Source organism: Panthera leo, chromosome D1, assembly GCF_018350215.1.
Source record: "Panthera leo isolate Ple1 chromosome D1, P.leo_Ple1_pat1.1, whole genome shotgun sequence".
Taxonomy (NCBI): Eukaryota; Metazoa; Chordata; class Mammalia; order Carnivora; family Felidae; genus Panthera; species Panthera leo.
In genome coordinates this window covers 100,818,519-100,832,722 of record NC_056688.1, presented here as the reverse complement: position 1 = coordinate 100,832,722, position 14,204 = coordinate 100,818,519, and the positions used below count along the sequence as shown (strand labels likewise).

At 38.5% G+C, this 14,204-nt stretch overlaps 2 protein-coding genes across 2 annotated transcripts; both read right to left on the bottom strand.

Moving 5' to 3' along the window:
* Nucleotides 1-936, bottom strand: LOC122200258 (olfactory receptor 5L1-like). The gene has a single exon (XM_042905736.1). The coding sequence runs from the start codon at nt 934-936 to the stop codon at nt 1-3; it is 936 nt and encodes a 311-aa protein (XP_042761670.1).
* A 5,163-nt stretch (nt 937-6,099) lies between these two features.
* Nucleotides 6,100-7,035, bottom strand: LOC122200017 (olfactory receptor 5D18-like). The gene has a single exon (XM_042905426.1). The coding sequence runs from the start codon at nt 7,033-7,035 to the stop codon at nt 6,100-6,102; it is 936 nt and encodes a 311-aa protein (XP_042761360.1).
* Nucleotides 7,036-14,204: the final 7,169 nt, after the last annotated feature.

Sequence of the window (14,204 nt, the reverse complement as noted above, 5' to 3'; positions counted from 1 at the left end):
CTAGGAAAATATTTTGGAGCTCACCATTTTTCTGAGCGCTTCTTTCACATCCTTGTTCCGCAGGCTATAGATGAGGGGGTTGAGCATGGGAATCACTACAGTGTAGAACACTGTGGCCACCTTGTCAGTATCCATACTGTTGCCAGAACTGGGCCGGCAGTAAGTGAAAAGGATTGTTCCGTGGAAGACAAAGATGGCTGTGAGGTGGGAGGCACAGGTGGAAAAGGCTTTGCGCCTTCCCTCGGCAGAGTGCAGCCTCAGGATGGTGATGAGAATTAGCAAGTAGGAGGTGAGGATGATCATGATGGTGGTGATTTCATTGAAGGTGGCCACGATGTACACCATGAGTTCATTCATAGTGACATCAGAGCAAGCAAGGGATAAGAGAGGGGGCAGATCGCAAAAGAAGTGGTCAATCACATTTGATCTGTAGGATGGGATCTCCAGAGCTAAACACAAGTGGATCAGAGAACACACCATCCCACACAGGTAGCAACAAGACACCAGCTCCACACAGAGATTCCGGGACATGGTGACCGTGTACAACAGTGGGTTGCAGATGGCCACGAAGCGGTCATAGGCCATCACAGCCAAAAGGAAGACCTCACTTACCACACATGTACAAAACAAGTAGAATTGCACGGTGCACCCCAGGAACGAAATGGCTTTGTCCTCATTTAAGGTATTAGTTAGCATCTTTGGCACGATGACGGTGGAGTAGCAAAAGTCCACAAAGTACAAGTGGCTGAGGAAAAAGTACATGGGAGTGTGAAGGTGACAGCTGACCTGAATCACGGCCATCATGCCCAGGTTGCCCAGCACCGTGACTCCATAGATGAGAAGGAACACAGAGAAGAGGGCGACTCTCAACTCAGGGGCTTCTGCGAATCCGAGGAGAATGAACTCGGTCACACCGGAGCAGTTTCCCTTGCCCATGTTCCCATTTGATTGAGGTTGGAGAAAAATCTTCATAGTTATCCTCCACTGTATGATCTCAGATTCATTTTTTGGCAGTCTCTTAAAAAAAAGACGTGAAAACGTGTAAGATAGCTAAGTTTTTCCGCAAAGAATTAGGACATGGCTTTTGTGAAGTTTAGGAAAAGTGCAGGCATTGTGGAAAGATGCGTAAGGTCACACGTTGATTCACAGATCACACAGAAACATCCACATCCATCACGGTGTATATGATTCTTTAAGCGACTCCTACACAATTTACAGCTTGACCCTGAATCACTAGAAAGACCTCAGACATAATTAGCCACAATGTGTTATGAAACTCAAATCCCTTCTTCCTGGCAGACTGTTTAATGAGCACTGAATCTAGTGAGATCTCAGAAAATAATGTTTTGAAATACACCACATCCTTGCTTGTTTTCCACTGAAATGATGAGAAGCATGTCAGTTGAAGACTGTTAACCCACAAGTGTTCATTTTTTATCCATATGTTTTAGATGGGGAAGTAGCTTTTATCCTCCACACTAGCTTTTTTTTTTTTTTTTCTATAAAGTAACATAGTGATTCTCCTAATCATGGTCTTTCTTGTCTTTTTTTGTTCAGGGAGTTTGTAGTTGGTCTCAAACTTCCTATAACTCTGACTCTGAAGCCTTAACCTATTAGACAAATAAATTCAGTTTTAAATCTATTTGAAGAACGAATCAAAGATGTACATAAGGAAGTATTACCAAAAGTCTTCCTGCTGCATTGTAGCATTATTTATGAGAGTAAATTTCAGCAATAATATGTCAATAAGAGGGAAATGGTCAGGGGCACGTGGGTGGCTCAGTCGGTTTAGTGTTTGACTTCGGCTCAGGTTATGATCTCACAGTTTGTGAGTTGTAGCCCTGTATCTGCTTGTCTGTCTTCAGTGCAGGGTCTCTTTTGCATCCTCTGTCTCCCTCTCTCTACCCCTTCCCTGCTCGCACATGCTGTCTCAAAAATAGATAAATATTAAAAAGATTTGAAAAACAAGAGGGAAACGGTGAAAGCTAGGGTACATATATATTATGGAAATCTATGCAACTATTTACAGGATGTTTTTGAAGGCCCTTTAATGGCCTGAAAAATCATTATGATAAAACGGTAAGTTAAATAACACTAAGCCAGAGTGTACATGTAAAATATTGTATATGCATACATAATTTGCTTTACCTCTTTAACCCTTATAAGACCCATGACAATAAATATTTTCTTCTAACCATTTGAAAAGAAATTAGAGCCTGCTTTATGAGGTGGAGTCCCCAGTGGATTATTCCTGGAGGAAACACGGTCTTCACTAAGATTCAATCCACTAGGTATGTCCCCCTTTGGTCAAATGATTTCAAAAAGGTAAAAGATATGCGCGTTGAGAAATCCCAGTCTGAAAACAAATAGTTATTCTGATAATATGGTTCTCTCTCTTCAATGGTCAGTAAAAGTGAGGTGTCTTTTTCTGAGTCCAACATAGTACCCAATGTTGAAAACCTTGCCTGTTTTCAAGTCTGAAGGTGAAAAATCAGGCTGTTGACTATTTATAGAGAGGTGGTTCTGGAGCAGGAGATATTTTGATGCCTCTGGGACCTGTGGCTCTGTCCCAAGACGTTTTGGGTTCTCCCAATAGGAAGGGGTGCTAGTGACATCTAGTGGGTAGAGACCAGGGATTTTGCTGAACAGTCAAACCGGACTTCTGTCAAATACCAGAAATAGGTGCGAATAACAAACCACCTTTGCTAAGAAGAGTAACCAATGCTCACAGTGACCACTTTCTATGACCCAGTTACTGTTCTGAATACAACTATTGACACATTTTATCCTTTTTTAAGATTTAAAAAAAAATTAATGTGTATTTATTCTTTGAGACAGAGAGAGAGATGGAATGTGAGTGGGGGAGGGGCAGAGAGAGAGGGAGACACAGAACGTGAAGCAGGCTCCAGGCTCAGAGCTGTCAGCACAGAGCCCGACACGGGGCTTGAACTCATGAACGGTGAGATCATGACCTGAGCCAAGGTCGGATGCTTAACTCACTGAGCCACCCAGGTGCCCCTTTATTTATGTATTTTAAGTGAATTATATTATGTAAGAGAAATCACACTTTTTGCTGCTATTTAAAATTATGATGCAATATTTTATATTCAATATTAAATTATTTTCAAAATTGAGAGGCACACAACCAAAAATTTCAGAGGCTAATATGTCATGTTCTATATAGAAGCAACAGAATCTATCATAAAGAGTCTGAAATGTGGCAGCTTGAAATGAAGGAAAACACAAGATTGTCCGCTAGACTTTAGTAGAAGATATGTCTGGAGTCTCAACCGATTGCTTTCGTTTCTGTCAGCAATTGCTTTTACAACTTTGGCCGGGTCTCTTACGTGTTATGGGCTTTGGTTTCCTCAGAGTAAAAGCTAGATGGTTGGTGTTACTTTTACCCCAAAATGATCATCCTTTGTCCAAGCAGAACAGAAGTAAAATAAGAGTCTCTCTAAAGAGGGATTACCCTTTTTTGACTCAAAGTAAAGAATTCCTAATTCAATATAAATATTTCAAAAATAATTCAATGTAAAAAATTTCCTAAATTTTGAGGAAAATTAGGATTGTATAAGTGCACGTAAATTGTATTAACTTATGAATAACGAGTTAATTTATTGAATAAGTGTATAAGTGAGTAAAGGAGAGAAGGCGTAACTAGAGATTGATCCAGAATGGGCTTATGGAAAGAAAGGTGCCAAAATTCCACCCAATGCAAAACGCATTTTTGAAGCGGAAGAATTCGCGGATATTGACTGAAATGGCAAAGTTTCAGGTCTGAAGACATCAGCAACAACAAAACATGGCCTTGAAGAAATTTATGTAACTAATTAGAGCTGGATACTATTGGAAAGGAAGACTCAACTGGAAAATTGAAGAATGAAGATATTGTTTACCTGCTTCCCAACCTGTAATATATGTAATCCGTTATAATTCCCTAAAGTTTGAAATATTTTCCTACAGCTGTGTAAAATATTGGTTAAAGAGGACTGACTATCCTTTCACCTCATGTTGTAAACTAAAAGGCTCACTAAAATGTATTGAGTGTCTTGAAAAAAAAAAAAAAAGGACCAAAGGAAAGTGAAAGATAAATTTGTGGATATGCAGAGAAACCGAAGTCAATAGAAGAGAAATGCATTCCCTCCTCAGACATCCATTTCTAAAACGCTGTTTCTTAGATTGTATCTTTCCATGTAAAATGGTTAAGTGATTCCTTATTTTATGACGTATATAAATAGAACATTTTAATAATGATCATTAGTTCAAAACAATATGCACATTTTAAGTAACTTTCCTGAGCCCATATAAAATAGTTCTCCCTTACTAGAACAGCAGAAATGTATTACTTTTCATTATATTAATAACTTGTTTGCAATTTTAACTGTCCATATTGAGTAAAGAGAAAGAGAAGCAGGTATAAGGCATTCAAGCAACATGACTTATTAATATGACAGAGGCTTAGTATGTTGAATTTGCCAGATAAAATAAATAGGCCTTGGTGCTAATCACTATCTGACTTTATTTTATTTTTGAATAGTTATGGAAGCAATTGGTTTTGAGCAGTTTTTTAATGTTTATTTTATTTTTGAGAGACCGAGAGAGAAAGCATGCCAGGGAGGGGAAGAGAGAGAGGGGGACAGAGGATTCAAAGTGGGCTCCACACTGAGACCAGAGAGCCTGATGTAAGGGCTCCAACTCATGAACCCAGAGATCAGGACCTGAGACAAAGTCAGGGGCTTAACCGACTGAGCCACCAGGAGACACTGAGCACTTTTTCTTAAGGCAGGAGTTCAGTTGAGAAGGAGTCAGAGATGATGTTCGTGTTCAGGAAAAAAAAAATGATAAAGGATTGATAATGTTTGTGATGTCTTCATAGGCAGAATGTTACTATGAAACACAGGTTGGGCAGGCACTCATTATGCTTATTCTTTGCATAAGATTTTCTGAAATCCAGGGGCACTTGGGTAGCTCAGCTGGGTGAGCCATGCTGATCTTGATTTCCGCTCAGGTCATGATCCCTGGGTTGTAGGTTTGACCCCACATCAGGCTCCGTGATGAGCATGGAGATTGCTTAAGATTCTCTGTCTCTGTCTCTCTCTGCCCCTCTCTCCCACTCATTTCCTCTCTTTATCTCTCTGTCTCAAAAAATTTTTAAAAATTAAAAAAAGAGATTTCCTGAAATCCAGTCTAACATCTTTAAAAGCCTTTGATGGATCTCATCATAACTTATCACACTGCCACAATGGAGCTCCTTTGAAACACATTCAGGATATAGACAATGTCTTATTAAATTTCCACTCAGGCCAAGTAACCTAGACACACAATACAACACACACAACACACACACACACACACACACACACACATATGTTATATAGTAATCACTCAATAAAATATTTTTTAGATTACTGATTCAGTATTACATTCTGACCTCATGATTTTGTGATGCTTTGCTCTTCTGAATGAAACTCATACGTGTTGTCTCCTGAAACTGTGCAATTTGTTATCCAAAGCCAAGTGCAGGTGATACCTATTTTTTACAGTCATTACTCTAAAGTCCCTAAATGGACTTGAACTTTTCTTTCTTTCAAAAATTCTATGATACTTTTTATTTCTCACCTTATACAATGGCCACTTTCTTCACTGTCCTACTGTCAACACTGGACTGTGCATTCCTTGGAGATGAAGACTATGTTTTATTTTAACTGCTAGTTGTACTTTTGGAGGTATATTTATGTGTTTATTGAGACCTAGTCTACTTGAGGTATGTTTTAAGAAAGGAGAATAAAATTAATGTTTACTGAGATTATACAAGGTATTCGACATGATATCTAAATTAAGGTTTAGTCTTCACAATCAGATTAGGAGCTAGTTTATATTACCTCAATTTTTTGGATTAAAAACCAAAGGTCAGAGGGGCTTCGGATTTTTTTTTTCCAGTGAGCAAAAGATAACATCAAGATAAGTCTCTTGGATCCAAATCCACATCCAATCCATTGTACATCAACTCTTCATTATATTTAAATGTATCTTACAATCAACAATTATGGGCCCACTTGATTTACATTTCAAGGACAATATACTGCAATAATATGCTCAAAAAGAAAAGACTTTAGTTATCTTGCTGACTGTATCCTTGACGTCCTTATTTCTCAGACTGTAGATCAAAGGATTCAGCATAGGAATCACCACTGTGTAAAACACAGACGCCACTTTCACTGTGTTCCTCGAGTTTTTGGAGTTAGGAACACAGTAGAGGAAGACAATGGTCCCATAGAAGATGGTGATGGCTGTCAGGTGGGAGGCACAGGTGGAGAAGGCTTTGCGACGACCACTGGCTGAACGCATCTTGAGGATGGTGACAATGATAAATACATAAGACATGAGAATGATAAGCAGTGTGCTGACCACGCTGAAGGTGGCAAAAATGAAAAGCAGCAACTGATTGATGTAAATATCAGAGCAAGACAGGGACAGCAATGCAGAGAACTCACAGAAGAAGTGATTGATTGTGTTGAAACCCTGGAAAGATAATCTGATAGCAGAACATGTGAGTATCAGCGAACATGCTACTCCCCATGCGTATGATCCGACCACCAGCATGGCACAGAGTTTCTGGGACATGGCCGCTGTGTAGAGCAGAGGGTTGCAGATGGCCACAAAGCGGTCATAGGCCATCACAGCCAATAAAAAGGATTCAGCTACCACAAAGGTACAAAAGAAAAAGAATTGTACTACACATCCTGAAAGTGAAATGGTCCTGTCTTCTACAACTAGGTTTGCCAGGGTCTTGGGAACAATGATGGAGGAATAGGAGAAATCCACAAATGAGAGGTGGCTGAGGAAAAAGTACATGGGGGTGTGCAGTTTGGAGTTAATCTTGATTATAACTATCATCCCAATATTTCCTACAACAGTGACACTGTAGATGGCCAAAAAAATCAAGAAGAGAGGGACTTGCAGTTCTGGGTAATCTGAGAAGACCAAGAGAGTGAACACAGCCCCAGTTTTATTTCTCTCTGACAGTAACATGATGGTTTCTGTTTGTCAGAATCTGAATCGGTCCTGAAAATAAAAATAGTAAGGGAGTGAGCATCTAAGAAGCTTCCTAACTACCCCTTACCAAGACTGGAAGATGAAGCAAAAAATTTTTCATAATTTCTCTATGTATTTTATGTAAGATATGCTAAATGTCTAATATTTGAAAACACAAAATCATTTTTGAAATGTTCGTTAAGTTTAAAAGCAATACAATTACTGAATTAAAATTTTTTTAAGTTCTCGGGATGCCTGACTGACTCAGCCAGTAGAGCATGTGACTCTTGGTCTTGGCATTGTAAGTTCGAACCCCATGTTGGGTGTAGAGATTACATAAAAATAAAATCTTTAAAAGTTGTTTAAATTCTTAACTGTAATTTTTAATATTTACATATAAAAGTATGAGATAAAGGGATTTATGGTTATTTTAAATCAAATATTAGCATAACCCTTTCAGCCCTCCTTGCACATTATAAGTGCATAAAAGATACACCTAATACAATATAATGACTGATTATGTCAGCCCTATAAGCAGTACAAACATGAGAAATTTCCAAATAAATTAATTTTTACATCACAGGTTTACACTGTGACATTAAGCATAAACACCTTTAACATTTTATATTTTGGCTTTATTATTCATTTCATACAACACATTAATCTTTTTCTTTCTGACTCAGTGAATCTGATATCAAAATAAACCTTAATTCATTTTTTCAGAGTATTCTCCTCAACTAATGGGCTCCAAATTGTCAATCTGACCTCATTACTTGATAAATAATTAGATTAGATGCTAAAGATAATCATTTCTACTTCCTTGTTCTAGAGGTGACAAAACTTCTGGAGACACCTTGACTTTCCCAATGACATGCCAATAATGACCAATCTACATACCTGCGACTAGAGCCTTGATCAGAATCCCAACCATATGTCCATTCCTCCACACCAGACTCTGACCCCTGTTCTAGGTCTAGATACCAAGATATTTCTTTTATTGATGATCATACTTGTAATTTGTGACAAGCCAGCGTCTCTGGGCCTATGGGAAATAGTCTACTGACAATGTACAGACCAAAGAGCTGCACTAGAAATCAGCATCATGATGAAATAAGAACAGGAACTAGGGAAATTTTCTCTCCCAGAAATAACTAAAGTAGTAATAAGCGACTTAGACACTTTCCTTGCCTAGGAATCTCTCGCTTTCTCTCTCTTTTCTCACCTCTCCTCTCCCTTCAAGACATGCAGGATATTCATTCTGTCCATACAGTACCCGTGAAGGAGAAGGATTTTTTAAACACTCGAGGTAGTAATACACTATGAAGGCATTTTAGAAGAAAATAGTAATACAAAAGTATCATTGTACTTCTCCAGTTGGTGCCCAACACCTCTAAGATCTTACCATAGCAGAAAACTCTTAATCATCTCAATGGTAAGGTTATCTTTGGTCCCACAACCCAAGAGATAGTTTCAGATGGCCCATCAATAAAGATATCAGATCATATTCAAGACTGAGAGCTTAATGGACCTCTGTCCCTATAGTCAGTCATACATCTGAGTATTAAAGACAACCTCAAAAGACATCTATCCTGAAGCTAGACGTTCTCATTATCACACTTCTTGCTTAATATAATATTTAACTGACTAAGGCTTTTCAGGTTTCATTTTAAATGAATGTGATATTCAACATGATGATTCTTGCATCCCAAATACTATTATTAAATTGTTGGTAAAATCTTTCTCTACCATTGAGTCCAAGAAATATAACAGCTGAAATCTGACCTTTGTTTTCCCTATTTTGTTCTAATTTTTCTCTAATTTTTCTCTGCTTTATCATCTTAATTAAAGCTGGCCCCTTTTAATTTTTTTCACTAGAGAGTCTATTCAATCTCTGCTAGTTTCATTTTACTTAAATCTTCTCTATCTTACCTTGACTATTTCTCCCATAACTTACAGAAACAGAACAATGCACATTCCCAAAGTTCTCAGACCTCTTCTATCCTCCCACCCAGGGTAGCCCTTGTGCATCTGAGCCAGGCCCTCTAAGACAAAACCGTGTAGCATAAATGCACTTTCTCTTCCTTGCATGTTCCAGATATGTTACTTCTGCAGTGACTAAATAATTCTCAAGAACTGTCTGGATCTAAGGGTAAGTTTCCCCCACCGTGCTGCTTCCCAGATACCCTACATTGAAATTAATATCAATCGGTCTCTAGAATCTGAAAACAAACCTGCTGATGGCAAAGGTAAGGCCACTCTTGGTTGGGACTGAAGGATACATTCTTATATCTATAGTACAACCTTTGGGACATGAGCCCTAGAGATTATGTCTTGCCCCATTCTCTTGAGGTCATGAAATAAACAATTAAAATTAATCATTTTTCTCTGATGTAATGCTTGAAAACCTGGAGCAGCATTAGGAAAATTTTATACAAAAATTTATATAAATGTATTTTAGATTTTATTAATTTAGTCTGGAAGAAAAGGAGAGAGAGAGTGTGGGAGGGGCAGAAAGACAGAGAGAGAGAGAGAGAGAGAATACCAAGCAGGCTCCACACTGTCAGCACAGAGCCCAGTGTGGGGCTTGAACTCATGAACTATGAGATCATGACCTGAGCCAAAACCAAGAGTCAGACACCTAGCCGACTGAGCCATCCAGGTGCCCCCAAGTGTTATATTTTAAAATCACTTCTCCAACCCCTGATTACTCGCATACATACCTACAACCATTATAAAAGTTATGGAATTATAACAACCATCCTTATCAAATATTGAGTGGCTACCATATAGCAGGCGTAACTGTCTTCCTCCCTGCCATCCACTCTGACCCTGTTGGAGAAGGGTGAAGATCCCTCCTTTAGGTCATCATGATTCACTGAGAGTTAAAGCATAAATATTTAAAAAGTTAAATATCGAGTTGGGAAAATAGTCCCTTTGAAACCTTGTCCTATTCTATTACTCTTAACCACCTCTGCTTCTTTGATCTAGTCTGACCTCTTTGATTTTGTGTATTGCTTTTTGTTTTCCAAAAAATATTACCGACTCTTTTCTTTATGGTCTTTTCTCCTCATGTTTCCTGCACACTGAAATGCTTTCCCTTAAGTTTTTGTTCAAATGCAGCTTTTCAGTGATACCCTCCAGAACATACTGTTTTACCACTGGGCTCTTCTACTACCCAATATTGTGTTTAAAGTACTTCACATGTTTCAAATATATTTACTTTATTTATTTATTTTGAGAGAGAGAGTGTGTGCGTGAGTGTGATTGGGGGGAGGGGCAGACAGAGAGAGAGAGAGAGAGAGAGAGAGAGAGAGAGAAACCCAAGCAGACTCTACACCATCAGCCCAGAGTCCCAGGCAGGTCTTGAGCTCACGAATCTTGAGATCATGAGCTGAGCCAAAGTCAAGAGTTGGATGCTTACCAACTGAGGCTTCCAGGAGCCCCTCAAATATATATTTTAATCCTTACTTATTTCTTTATTTGTACATTGCTTGTTTTCTTCTACTAAGATAAAAGTTCCAGGAAAGCAGAGATCGTTCATTGCTTTGTTCACTAATATATCCCAAGCTCCTAGATGAATGAGTAGCATAAAGTCAGTGCACCATGAGTCTTCATTGAACAATAAATATGGCCTTCCAAAGGAACTGGGAATAGAGCCAAACTACCAGAACTAGGAGGAATTTCAGTGCGGTGAGGGGATAGTTCACAAAGAATGATAAGGATGTTTTAGAAGTGGTTCTTGAAACTGCAGTCACAACAAAACAGAATACAAACAAACCAAAAGAAATTTGCACTCCTCTCAACTTCCTGTCTTTATCAGGTTTATTATATCAGAAATCTTGACTTTTTCAACATCAGGAGCAGCATGGTGAAATTACCGGCAAATGGAAAATATCTCAAGTATTCTCCTTTAGAAAAATTTACAGGTAGTTTTGCTAAAGTTTTATCGCGTTGATCCATTTGGCAAACGTTTTTTACGTATCCATTAAATGCAAGGCTACAGTGTTGATATAAGAATAATAAGGAAGTGGATCACATTAAAACTTTTCTTTCAAAAGATGTATAATTTCTCTGTAGTAACAAGCAATACAATTGAATAAAGACTGAAGGTTGTACATGCTCAGAATTAAAGCAGGGACTGTTCTGTGAATTTTGTGTTTTGCTACAGGAACCAGGGAAAAGTAGTTGGGTACCTGATGAGGGTAAGTAATTATTTATTATAAGTTTATAATGAGCTAGGTACTATCTTAGATATTGGGGAAAAAGAGAAAGAATGTCCCTTTGTCAACAAATTTCTATTTAATGGGGAGTACAAATAAATAAATATGTGATCATTTTTTAGTAATTATAAATGCTATAAGTATATAACTGAAGATACCATTTTTTAAAAATTATTTAATGTTTACTTATTTTTGAGAGAGTGAGACACATGGTGTGAGGAAGGGAGGGGCAGAAAGAGAGGGAGACACAGAATCCGAAGCAGGCTCCAGGTTCTGAGCTGTCAGCACAGAGCCGGCCCGATGCGGGGCTCAAACTCATGAACCATGAGATTATGACTTGAGCCAAAGTCAGAAGCTTAACTGAGCCACCCAGGTGCCCCATTTTAAATAAGGAGGCCAGACAAGACCACAGTGAGGTACTATTTGAGCCTGTACCATGATGAAGTGAGAGAGGAAGACGTACAAAGATTGGGGGGAAGAGTGTGGAGTTTGGGGCAAAGGAAACAGCAAATACTACTTATTTTCAAATGCATACTCAGCAAATGGCAAGATTGTGTTTTTTTTTATGGCAGAGCAAGATTCCATTGTGTGAGTGTCTGTGTCTATGATACATGTCTAGACATATATATACTTCTCTTTATCCAGTCATCAATCCATGAACATTTGGGTGATTTCCATAGTTTGGCTCTTTTGGATAATGCTATTATAAACATCAGAGTATGTGTATTCCTTCAAATCAGCATTTTTGTGTCCTTTGGATAGATATCTAATAGTGCAATTGCTGGGTCGTTGGGTAGTTCTGGTTTTAACTTATTGAGGAACGTCCATACTGTTTCCAGAGTGACTGCACCAGTTTGCATTCCCACCAACAGTGTAAGAGGGTTCCCCTTTTTCTACATCCTCAGCAACACCTGCAGTTGATGGAGATAGAGAGTATTATGCTAACCAAAATAAGTCAGTTAGAGAAAGACAAATACTATATGATTTCATTTATTTTATTTATTTTGTTTCTGTTCAGAAACAAAACAGATGAATGTGGGGGGGGGGGGGGAAGAGAGGCAAACCAGGAAAACAAACTCTTAACTATAGAAAGGAACTGAGGGCTGCTGGAGCGGGGGTGGGTGGGGGGATGGGTGAAATGGGTGATGGGTACTAAGGAGGGCACTTGTGATGAGCACTAGGTGTTGTATGTAAGTGATGAATCACTGAATTCTACTCCTGAAACTAATATTACATTGTATGTTAACTAATTGGAATTTAAGTAAAAACTTTAAAAAAAAATACACACTGTGTTTTTACGCATCCCAATAATTAATCAGTTCGTCGTGATGTTTTGTGCTTTCTAAATCTGCTTGCAAAATTATAACTTGGAGATTTCCAAGTGACATTATTCATGGCAGAAAGGAAAAGAAGGAAGCCTACTTGGGTATATCAATGGGTGTTCTTTAAAGCTCTATTTATGCTACTAAGTGGGTATTGGAACAATAACAAAATATGGGATGCCATTAGTGGAATACTTTTATAGTACATTTTCATTAAGAAATTATCATTGAATAATTTCCGCTCTGCAGAAATAATCTGAGATGATATAGCTTAAGAATAAAAAAGGTTTATCGATGTAATTTTTAAAAGTTTAACGGCGGGGCGCCTGGGTGGCTCAGTCAGTTAAGCGTCAGACTTTGGTTTCTGCTCAGATAATGATCTCATGGCTTCGAGCCCCACATAAGGCTCCGTGCTGGCAGCACAGAGCCTGCCTGGGATTTTCTCTCTCTCCTCTCTCTCTGCCGTTGACCACTTGCACTGTTTCTGTCTCTCTCAAAATAAAATTAGAAAAACTTATTTTAAAAGTTAATTTTTTTTCTTTTGAAAATATTCAAGGAAACAAAAAGCCCTTGAGCCAATGTTACAAGCCTCAAAACAAGATCCACAAGAACTGCTGGCCATGCTGATTGCTTTTTTTCCGTTCCTAATGTATTTCTTGGCCACAAGTCCTGTGTGCAGCCTGGAAAACGAGACTAATGTGGCTTGCTCTTTGTCCTGAAGGGCCAGAACATTTAATGGACAGTGAGTCCCTGACTTCCAGTCTTATTAATTTGAGTCCTCTACAATATAATAATATTTATAGAATATTATATTTCTCTATCAATCCACCTGCTAAGACAAGTGAGTCATTAATAGGAACTTATGAAGTGTGACAGTTGGTAAAATGAACATTTGAGTAAATACCGTCGTCAAAATTTCATCTAACAAAAAATATATCCTTACAAAATTCTACACATATTCTGTTGTTATAACTCAGTTTCCTTTATTATGTAAATGTTCAATGTATCATGTAACAGTTCCCTGGGGGCGGGGCGCTTGGGCATGCACACACATGCGGACCGGTATGTGCGTTCAGGTAATTTTGCGGAAGACTTGGACCCTTTGCAGAAGGCTGCATTCTCTGCATTGGGCTTACTGCTTTAATTGGTGTCATTTGACATGTTCCTGCCCTGGGTTTTATAAACTGACACCTCAAGAAGCTTTATTAGTTCCGATTCATTCTTTTAGCTTCCCTTCGGCAAGCATTGTTCAGACGTGGTTCTGACTCCTCCCGTGGCATTGGATCACAAAAGCACCTGTTAACTGATCGTCTTCTAGGGATCCTCGGTCCCATCTGTGGATGCAGGTCCTATCAGCTAGATCACCTCATTTTAGCATTCCCCACCAACATTTTGCATAATGGTTTTAATATTTCTTGAAACCATTGCCTTGGTGCATGTTTTAACATTAGGAGTTCTGAAATCGCGATTTTCTAATTCCATCCTCTTTTCTGCTTTTACTCTCCCTGAATTTCCCCTCACAAACTGTTAGGTAACCCTGAAATGCAACTCATAATAGAAAGACAAAATAAATATTTATTTCCCTTATTTATCAGTTTTCAGAGCAATGCCTTGACACCCCAGC

Bases quoted from the DNA above. Each gene is read 5' to 3' on its own strand.
- LOC122200258 (XM_042905736.1), bottom strand. From the start codon at position 936: ATGGGCAAGGGAAACTGCTCCGGTGTGACCGAGTTCATTCTCCTCGGA.
- LOC122200017 (XM_042905426.1), bottom strand. From the start codon at position 7,035: ATGTTACTGTCAGAGAGAAATAAAACTGGGGCTGTGTTCACTCTCTTG.